The 10,740-nt window shown below is 37.3% G+C and overlaps 1 protein-coding gene across 1 annotated transcript in view; it reads left to right on the top strand.

The window, feature by feature from the left end:
* MSMO1 (methylsterol monooxygenase 1) overlaps positions 1-7,552 on the top strand; it is a 15,931-nt gene extending 8,379 nt beyond the window's left edge. Inside the window, exons 3-6 of the mRNA XM_005860506.2 lie at positions 1,526-1,674; positions 2,666-2,792; positions 4,131-4,285; positions 6,459-7,552. Of these exons, the coding sequence (XP_005860568.1) occupies positions 1,526-1,674; positions 2,666-2,792; positions 4,131-4,285; positions 6,459-6,651 (624 nt within the window). The 3' untranslated portion in view covers positions 6,652-7,552. The remainder of the gene's footprint in view (positions 1-1,525; positions 1,675-2,665; positions 2,793-4,130; positions 4,286-6,458) is intronic.
* Positions 7,553-10,740: the final 3,188 nt, after the last annotated feature.

Raw genomic sequence — 10,740 nt, 5'->3', positions numbered from 1 at the left:
AAAAACATTCTTTCTGAAGTCCATGGCCTAATAATGATATTTTTTCATATTAGAGTGCAGTTATATATAAAGTACTATATGGTAAACTCTGATATTCCACTAGGTGTGAGTTTTTGATTAACTATCTTTTAAAGAAATTTGTGTGTACTTTAAACAGTATAGTGAGTGATTTTATTAGTTATAGTTGATTAATTTTTGTGTTAATTTCTGTACTACATAGGTATCAGATTCTAGTTAGGATATTAAGTCTGTTAAACATAGTTTCAACGGGAAACAGTGCCATTGCAGGCCCAAGTCAGAATTTCCCATTTATTTTGTCCCCAATCACAGACTGAAAGTTTGGAGGAGTAGGGTGATAATGTTCAGAATAGAAATAGAAAGACAATTATAAATGATCTTATCTAATTTCCTCATTTTATTGTTGATAAAACTGACTTATAACTGGTTAGTGTTGGCCCTGAGATTAGAGACCACCCAGCTCTCTGGATTTCTGGATTGCTTCTCAGTTTCATGCTTTTCCTTTTTTTTCTTCTTTTTTGGTCAAGGAAGGTAACTCTTAAAGAGTTTCAAGAACAGAACTGGAGGCCTAGATTTTAGTTAGTCCCAGGTCCTATATCAATCTGGCCAAGGTAGTCCTCTTTGGGCTTCTGCTGAACAATATTTCCCATACTTGAGATATTGTGGTTCAGTTGAAAAAAATTTCATCAGCAGCTTTCTGAATTTTTAAGTAAGGACATTTAAAACAAAGTAGTAACTATTAGCATAATCTTTATAAAACCCAAAACAATTTTCCTTTGTAAGTGTAGCCCATTGAATTGAATCAGTTTAGTTTTTTAAAATATTGCTTGTTAGGTGAGTAGGTATCCTGATGAGATTTAAATGAACATTTTACTACATTGATCTCACTCATTTTGACTTTAATCTTGGAACTTCTGTGGGCAGTTGCTCTTCATTCTTTGGAAACCACTGGACACATCTCTGAAGTTCTTCCAGCTCAGAGAGTTATAATTCTGTTATTATATATAAACAAAAATGCACTAGTTTCTGGGAATGAATACTGCCAAATGTCTGGAAGCACTGATTTACCTGTGTAATAATGGCTTTCAATGCTGCTGATACAATTGCTTCAATACCTGGAAGACCCAACCGTAATTTTTGCATAACACATTTCTTTGTCATTTCTGATACGCGAAGTGAATGATCTGTGGGCAGGAAAGACTGGAGAGTTATTTATTCTATAGTGCTTCTTCTTAGGTTTGAGATCTTATGTTCGTTATTCATGAGTTTGTTTATTCACAATTTCTTCACCTAAATTGGTGATGGAAGTTGCCAAGAATTTAGAGGGGAGGATGTTGTGATTCCTGGGCTTTAGTTACTGTAACATAGTAACTGTAATATAGAATTCACAAAACAGAATTAAGGTCTCATTAACCAGTAGAGAAAAAAAATAGGAATTTTCTTCTGGATACCAGGCTAACCTGCTGATAACAGACTAACACTAAATATTTGTGCCTTTTCTCCGTAGGATAAACCAGAAACATGGGAAAATCAATGGAAATGCTTTAAAGTACTTCTCTTTAATCACTTTTGTATCCAGCTCCCTTTGATTTGTGGAACTTATTATTTTACAGAGTATTTCAACATTCCTTATGGGTGGGAAAGAATGCCAAGATGGTATGTAAATATAAACAATACTTTAATATATGTAAAGATTTGATTTGTTTGCTCAGTCACAGTTTGCTGTCCAATTAAAATATCCTTAACATTTATCTTTTTTCTTTATTTGTTTAATGTTTGTTTGTTCTAAACTTTGGAAGTAAATAAAATGGAGAAAAGTAAATCATAGTAGAAACTTAGAATGTTACCATTTTTAGGTCTTTCTCTACTAGTATTTTTTTTTAATATATTTTATTGATTCTTTACAGAGAGGAAGGGAAAGGGACAGAGAGTTTGAAACATCGATGAGAGAGAAACATCGATTAGCCGCCTCCTGCACACCCCCCGTCTGGGGATGTGCCCGCAACCAAGGTACATGCCCCCAACCAGGATCGAACCTTCGACCCTTCAGTCTGCAGGCCGACGCTTTATCCACCGAGCCAAACCGGCTAGGGCTCTACTAGTATTTTAGTGCAATACTTTATTTGAAGGTGCTTGTACTAAGAAAAAAAATTACATTTTAAGTCTAAAGTGAATGAAAACATTGAGAATAGTTTGAGAGGTTTATAAAAAAAATGTGTCGCCCAGCCGGTGTGGCTTAGTGGTTGAGCGTCGACCCATGAACCAGGAGGTCACGGTTCAATTCTCGGTCAGGGCACATGCCCAGGTTGTGGGCTTGATCCCCAGTGGGGGCGTGCAGGAGGCAGCTGATCGTTGATTTTCTGGGTATGAATTTTGTTTCTTAATTGATTTTATACTTGTGATTTTTTTTTTTTTTTTTTGTGAATGAGTTAGAATTGATATAGTGGCCAGTCTGTTCTGTTCAGCTCTTCTGGGTGGTGTAATATAGCTACCTTGTGTCTAAACACTTTGGAGAATTTATTGATCAATATGTCCAGTTGGGTCAAACTGTAAAGTGAGTATTTGGTTTTATGTATATCTTAGGCAGTGATCCCAAGTAAAGGTCTAGATTGCACTTCATATTCATGATGGTGTTTTCATCTTATAGGTATATGCTTTTGGCAAGATGCTTTGGTTGTGCGGTGATTGAGGATACCTGGCACTATTTCCTACATAGGCTCTTACACCACAAGAAAATATATAAATATATTCATAAAGTTCATCATGAGTTTCAGGTATGTTAGAATTATATTTAATACTTTTCTCTATTAGAGGCAAAATGTCACGGTGTGCTCATGGGGTTAGAAAATCATATACTTGACAAAGTGTTCCCTTGATATTTCTCGTACCTTTCTGGCACCATACATAATTATTATAATATTATTAACTATATTTCCTAGGCTGTACTTTATATATCCATGACTATTTTGTAACTACCAATCTGTATCCTCAATCTCTTCACCTTTTTCACCCAGTTCCCCAACCTCCATCCCCTCTGGCAACCAGCAGTCTGTTCTCTGTTTTTATGAGTCTTAAAAATAGTGACTTTTTTCTCTTTTTTTATCAAAACTGCTTTGGCGTAGATTTGTCAAACTGGTTCTATTATGTTCTACATTGGTATGCTAAATCAAATATTCCTTTTTTTTTATTATTAATCCTCACCTGGGGATATTTTTCCATTGATTTTTAGAGAGAGTGGAAGAGAGAGGGAGAGACAGAAAGAAACATCGGTGTGAGAGAAACACACTGATTGGTTGCCTCCCGCAGAGCCCTGACCAGGGCCCGGGCCGGGGAGGAGCCTGCAAATGAGGCGCATGCCCTTGACTGGAATCGAACCCGGGACCCTTCGGTCCACAGGTTGACACTCTATCCACTGAGCCAAACCAGCTAGTATTCCTCTCTTGATACAAATTCAAATGCATAAACCAAAATTAGAGTTCAAGTCAGCGTTTAATGCTTTTATCTTAAACCATCAAAAACATTAAGATATTTTTAAGGACATCCCTACTAGACCTTTTGATGTTTGGTAGGAACTAAATTTTTTTTAATTTGAGAATTGTTGTTATTGTTTACATATGTATGGCTAGATATACTATTTTATATATAGAAACAATATATTTATAAAACGATATTCATAAGTAAATTAGAATATATGTATACGGATTCTCCAGAGAAAAAGAAAGAACAGGAGATACACATACACACTCAGATTGTGGGGCTGGCAAGTCTGAAATGTACAGGGAGACCGAAAGCTGGAAATTGAGGTAGAGTTGATGTTACAGTCTTGTGTCTGAATTCCCCAGGGCAGCAGGCTGGGAACTCAAGCAGGGTTTCTGTATTGCAGTCTTGAGAATTCCTTCCTCCGAAACCTTAAGTCTTTGTTTCTAAGGCCTTCAACTGGTTAGATGAAGGGTAATCTTTACTCAAAGTCTACTGATTTAAATGTTAGCCACATCTAAAAAATACCTTCACAGCAACATCCAGATTGATTGCCCAAGCAACGGGGCACTATAGCCAAGCTGGTGTATAAAATTAACCATCACAATATATTAAGGAATTGTTCTCTGTTTTAGGCTCCATTTGGAATGGAAGCTGAATATGCACATCCCCTGGAAACCCTAATTCTTGGAACTGGGTTTTTCATTGGAATCCTGCTTTTCTGTGATCATGTAATTCTTCTTTGGGCATGGGTGACCGTTCGTTTGCTAGAAACCATTGATGTCCACAGGTGAGCTCTAGTTTCTGTTCTGCCATGAGGTATCATAAAATGTCTTTATTTTCATGGTCATAAGATTATATTTAAGTAGGCTAATAGAAGTTGATCTTGTTAATATTGCTATTTTTTAAGAAAACAAGAGACATAATCATTGGTTAGATTTTTTTATATCCCTGTCTATGGCTGTTGTCATTTTTATAGGGAGAATAAGTTCTTTTGGTTAAACGAAATGAAATTTTGACGTGCACTTCAGAGCTGCCCTTTAAAAGGGTCCCTGTTTACATTCTCAGTGGAAATATGTAAGAGTGCTTTTCCTCCCTCAACACCCTTCCAAGCCTGGGTAGTACAGTCTTTTTCATGTTTGTCAATAAGAGGGCAAAGAGCTTTCAGTGCTGTGTTGGTGTGCGTTTCTCCAGGGACCCATGAGGCTGTGCATCTGTTTGTGTGCTTATTGACCAATAGTATTTTTTCTTCTTTGAGTTACCTTTTTATGTCCTTTTCCTATTTTTCTGTTATATGTCTTAAAACCTACTAGTTTGTGTAAGCGTTGTTAGCTTTATATGTTCTAAATAGTTCTCTGCATCTGTCCTTTGAATTTTAACTTCTGATGGTTCTTTTCTAGTTTTTAATTTTCCTGTAGTAAAATGAGTCATTTTTATGACTCTTGAGTTTCACACCTTGCTTAGATCTTCCTGAAACACTGTTCAACTGAAACTATTTGCGTCGTTTTTTTTAAAGATTTGGTTAAATACCATAATTCAGGATTAGCAATTCCTTTATCCTTCTGTAATGAATCTAAGCCTAACTCTTATTTGAAAAAAAAATTGAATCATATAGCCTTCACTAAATAAGAATATTTCTAGTCTCACTGCCTAAGTCTGATGAAATCACTACTTTTAATATTTACTTATTTCACTTTTTTTCTGTCAATTGGAAGATATTTTGTGGTAAGTTATTTATATTTAATGCCTTTTAAAATGCCTAATATCCTAATTTTTTATTATTTTAAAATTATATATTCATTGCATTTTGACCTGGGACTTATTACCATACCCATGAAAGCAGAATATTAAATTCTAAGAATTATTTTTAAACCACTACTAGGCAGAGAATATTCTTCTGTAGATAAATTGTGAGTGATGTCTCTTACATTCTTTCTTTCCTTTCATTGTTCTTTTCTCTCTTCTTCCCTCTCAGTCTTCTAAAGAGAGAGAGAGAAAGATTGGGGTGATTTGGACTGATATAATTCTGTCAGATTTCAGATATATATTGGGAAAAAAGAGGATACTCTAAATGATATCTTTTTAAAATCACATGTGTCCCTGCACCTACAGAAAGCACACTCATATTTTCATTAATCCTGGTACATTTAATTCCAACTTGTCATTGACTAGAGTAAAAGAAGTTGTAATAGTGATTTGCAGGTCTATCAAGCATTATAGATTTGATACTCGTTTCATATAATTTTCCCCCCAAAGGCTATGGTAAGAAAGCTCCTCCTCTAAAACAGGAAAAATAATTTATGAAAAATCTATTCATTATTATAATGCCTCTCTTTCATCTCCTGATAGTCCTATCTAATAAAGACAGAATATGCAAACTGACCGTCACATCATCACAAAAAGATGGCGGCGCGCCCAGTTCTTTCCCTCTCTTTCATCTCCTGATAGTCCTATCTAATAAAGATCATCACAAAAAGATGGCGGCACGCCCAGTTCTTTCAGCCCAGTCGGGGCAGCAGGAGCACGGTGCGGCCAGACCCACCCTCAGTCCCCCAGCCACCCAGGGCTGCCCGGGGCTCAGGGAACCAGGGCCGGCCGAGGCTTGTGATGGGGGCATTGCCTTCCCCTGATCGCCGGGTCGCCTCCCGCCCCTGAGGGCTCCCGAACTGTGAGAGGGGGCAGGCTGGGCTGAAGGACCCCGCCTCCAGTGCATGAATTTTCATGCACTGGGCCTTTAAAATAATATATAATTTCCATAGATTTTTTTTTTTTTTTACATTTTTAAAAATTTCTTAGTGTTTTCTAGAATTTGCACTATTTTCTCTTGTTTGTGTCTTCTGTAAACATGTCAGAAATAAAGTGACCTAGGTAAAGTGGAATGTTGTTTGAATTAGTTAACAAACATATGACTATCAATGAAAGTGCCAATTATTGCTTCATAATCTTTATTACTTTTATTGCAGTGGTTATGATATTCCTCTCAACCCTTTAAACCTCATCCCTTTCTATGCTGGCTCTCGGCACCATGACTTTCACCACATGAACTTCATTGGAAACTATGCTTCAACATTCACATGGTGGGACAGAATTTTTGGAACAGACACTCAATTTGTTGCCTACACTGAAAAGATGAAGAGTGGGAAAAAGACTGAATAAATATTTATGTAAATCTTCCTGAAGATATAGATTTTCCTGAATTAAAACTAGTAGCTAACACTGCTTCCGGGGAGCAGAAATAAACGTGTGTCTTGGCCGCTGAGTGATGAAAATGAACAACTTTTATCTTCCCAGTGGGAACTTTTTCTACTTTCCATTCCAGTTCTGTATGTGTAGGAATAAGTAAGGAAGTTTTAAAGGCCATGTTGTTAACCTTACAAAAAGGTTTTAAGTATTAGAAGAAGTATTAATCTATGTCTTTTCCCCAGTAACACCATAGGCCTGAAGTGGAAATAGCTCTTTAAATCTTTTAAATATATAATGAGCACTTCAAAAACTATTAATAGTGGATGTTGGCCTCATATTGAACTTGTGACATTTTTTTAGAGTTTGCCTGAAGATCAAAATATCATAGGTTGAATGACATCAATTGATATATTTGAATGAGGCTGCAAAATTAGGACTAGCCAGCACCAAGAATTTCCAATCTTCTCTGGAGCTGACCAGTTTGAGGTGATTTTCTTTCTTTTAGAAGGCCTTTTGGATTCCAGTGTACTACTGGCCTCTGTAAATTAGGGTATTTCTGAATTGATGTATATGGAATATTTTCGTCTAAAGGTTTTCATGCTTCTTGAATTTTTCTAAAAAATGAAGCTTTATTCCTGCTCTTTACCCTTTAATTTTTGTAAATCAGGTTTTTATTACACTTAAAGCTGAATCTTGAAACTTTGTGAACTGACTTGTATTTGCACTTTGAGCTATTAAAATAAATGTCTGTTTTTTTTTGTCTGATTACCTGGTTTCCAGTTTTGAACATCAGCTGTCACTTCTTATATTATTCTTATAAGGAAAAGCACAGAGATCGTTAAATTATTGTTTTGCAATAAAAGGAATGATTTTATTTTTTGTAAGTGCTTTATTTGCTAAACTTTTCTTGACAGTTTCAATATGTATTTATCAGGCTGTCTATTGTGGGAAATTCCATTTACCTGTTTCAGTAGAGGGTATTGAAGCAGTTTTTTTCTGTATTTAGAAAATGTTTGGAATAATAGAGCTAAACTTTTTAGGGCTGACTTAATCTCACTTATCTAGATTCTAACTCAAATCGAGAGCTGATTATTCTAACTTACTGAATTGTTACTTTAAAATTTAGTTATTTTTCCGATAAGTTCCTTTCCCTGAAGACTTTGTACACAGTTTTGAGTGAGATTGTGATGCTGGTTTTCAGTATTTTGCAATACTGTGTCAGAAATTTTTAATTGAAGTGCATTTTACAAACAGGAAGGCACACACAGATGGATGATCACAACCATGTAATTACTACCTGGATCGAGAACGTGGGTACTTCCTTTATCAGTTTTGACTAGGAATATAGTTTCCCACTTTTGACCAGGAATAAAGTTAAATTTTTAGCTGGTATAACAACTGAATCCAGATTATCCTGACTAATAAATTTCTCATGTAGTGACATGAGGCTTTGCCTGTGACGATGCCACTGAAGGCAAGCTTATTAGTCAAATTTATGACTAAGGCAAAGGGAAAGAAGATTTCTTCTACATGACAATTCAACAAACGTTTTGTCTTCATTTAAAGTTCAGCTGCACAAATGGAGGATGATAGTTACAGGCCTGAATTAATAGCATAATATGTCTGAAAAACTGAAGAATTTTAGTAGACCAATATCCAAAAGTTTAGACAATCTTAGGCTGAATTATTGGCAAGAGTAAATTGCAGAGATGTTAATGGTCTCATTTTACTCTGCTTTGGTTGACTGCACATGGAAAAGCATATTATGTTTTCTATGTCATATTTTGACTAATATTTAAAATAGTAACCAGGAATGCTTTAAAATCTAGCAATGATACAAAAAATAGTTTAAATATAGAGGTCTAGTGTAGAGCAGCTCTATTAAATATAGCTGGGTACATGTAGGACTTGACTATCTTTTGGGGAAACACATTTCAACCCTTAAGAAGCATGAACTTATTTTTTTTTTAAGTATAATAGACCGGATGCTAGAATCTTACTTCTTTATTACAAAACTCACCACAACCCTAGCTGGTTTGGCTCAGTGGATAGAGTGTTGGCTGAGGACCAAAGGGCCCCAGGTTCAATTTCGGTCCAAGGCAATGTAACTTGGTTGCAGGCTCCTCCCCAACTCGATGTTTCTGTCTTTCCCTCTCCCACTCTCCCTAAAAAATCAACGGGAAAATATCCTTAGGTGAGAATTAACCAAAAAAACAACATACATACAGACACAAAAACCTCACCACATTCTCTCAAGACTGCCTGGCCGGCCTGCATGGCTCAATAATTGAGTGGGTCACCGTTGGATTCCCCGAACCCTGTCAGGGCACATGCCCAGGTTGCAAGCTCCAGTGTGGGGCGTGCAGGAGGCAGCCAATCAATGATTCTCATCATTAATGTTTCTATCTCTTCCTCTCTGAAATCAATAAAAGTATATTTTTAAAAAAGACTAACACTAGGGAGAAGAAAATGGCAGAGGTATAGTCAGATGTGTCCCGTGCCTTGTCCAGGAGCAGATAAGGGTGAGCAGCTGAATCGGGAAACATACAGCCCTAATAAGCAGAAGATGTTCAGCTGGGAGACAGTTTGCAGCCAGGAAAGACAGAGAACTCCCGGAGAAAGGGAACGGTTGAAGATTGCGGCTGAAATCTCTCCCAGAGCGCCGGCTCAGTCACGGAGAATGCGCCATCTTGAGTAGCTGTTACTGGAAGTGTATAAAGCCAAAGACCCCGCATCCACAGCATCCAGAGACCAGCTACTAACCCGGAAACAATGGAACCCAAGCAGCGCAACTACGTGAACTTAGAGGAACCCTGCTTCCCCCCACAGAAAGGTCAGACTTCCCCTAAAGGTGCAGTTTACAATATTGGTTGGAGAGAGGAACACGCGGGAAACATCTGAGCCCCACAAAGTCCGCGGCCGTTTGGGCCAGCATGATCTGCGAGTGTGGAAGGGCTTCCCGCAGGGCTGCTGGCAGAAGGGAATGCTAAAAATAAGCCCATAGCTGGACTGGGTGCAAAAAAAGCAGCCTTGGATTTTGCCAGTGTACCGGCTGCTTAGCACTGGGGAAGAGAGGGTGTGCGGAAGGGACGGTGCACAGAACTGAAAGGTGGGGGGTTGTGAATTCGCGCAACCTCTCAGGCCCTTGTTCTCTCTCTTCCCATTAAATCTTTGCGTTTGATTATTAAACCCAGTACATGGGATTGCCCGGTCGGGGTCACTCGCAGAGACTGAAGGGGAAACTTGTTTTTGTGCAACCTGGGAAACAGAGCAGGAGTAACGACTAAAGAATAGGTTCTAGGACAATCGACTCTCCCAAACCAGTTTTAAGTGTGATAGGGAAAATAAACCCAACTGCTGGATAGAGAGGACTTATAGCCTCAGAGGTCAATCCAGAAACACTGCCACCCAGAGGCTGAGCCACAAACTGACTCTTATGTAAACACAAATTAAGGCAGTCTGAGAAACAAATACGGCCTGCTTTAAAATCAGGACTGTGGTTTACAACACAGAGGAACAGTGTATCGCAGGGAAATTCAACACTCTCCTGAATACCTGGCAGGACTAAGGTGTGCCAGACTGAAGAGTAGAAGAACCGAAGGTCCTTCACTAATGCACATTTTTAATTTATTTTTTTATTCTTTTTTCACCTTTTAATTAAGAAACCATTTTTTTTCTTTTTTTATCACCTGATTTTACCCTTTTAATTACTACATTTTTATTTTTAACCAGTATTATTACTGCTACCATTTTACCATTTTTTACAGTGTCATTTTATTTTCTCTTTATTTTATTTTGGGATTAGTGTTCTACATTCTATTTTCATCGTTTTTTTAGCATCATTTTTCTCTGCCTCAATTTTACCTTTATACTAAAACCCTCTTCCTCACTTTTCCCCTTTTGTTGTCCTGTTTCTCTTACCCTATTCCTGCTTTAGATTTTCCCTTTCCCTATTCCTTCTTTTTACCCCCTGTCAAAATTTCACCCTACTTATATATCCTATTTCCAATCCCCTGCTCTAAATCCTTATACACCTCTCCCTTATCTTTCTTCACTATCCAA

Source organism: Myotis brandtii, unplaced genomic scaffold (assembly GCF_000412655.1).
Source record: "Myotis brandtii unplaced genomic scaffold, ASM41265v1 scaffold136, whole genome shotgun sequence".
Lineage (NCBI taxonomy): Eukaryota > Metazoa > Chordata > Mammalia > Chiroptera > Vespertilionidae > Myotis > Myotis brandtii.
This window is presented reverse-complemented; position numbering and strand designations above follow the sequence as displayed.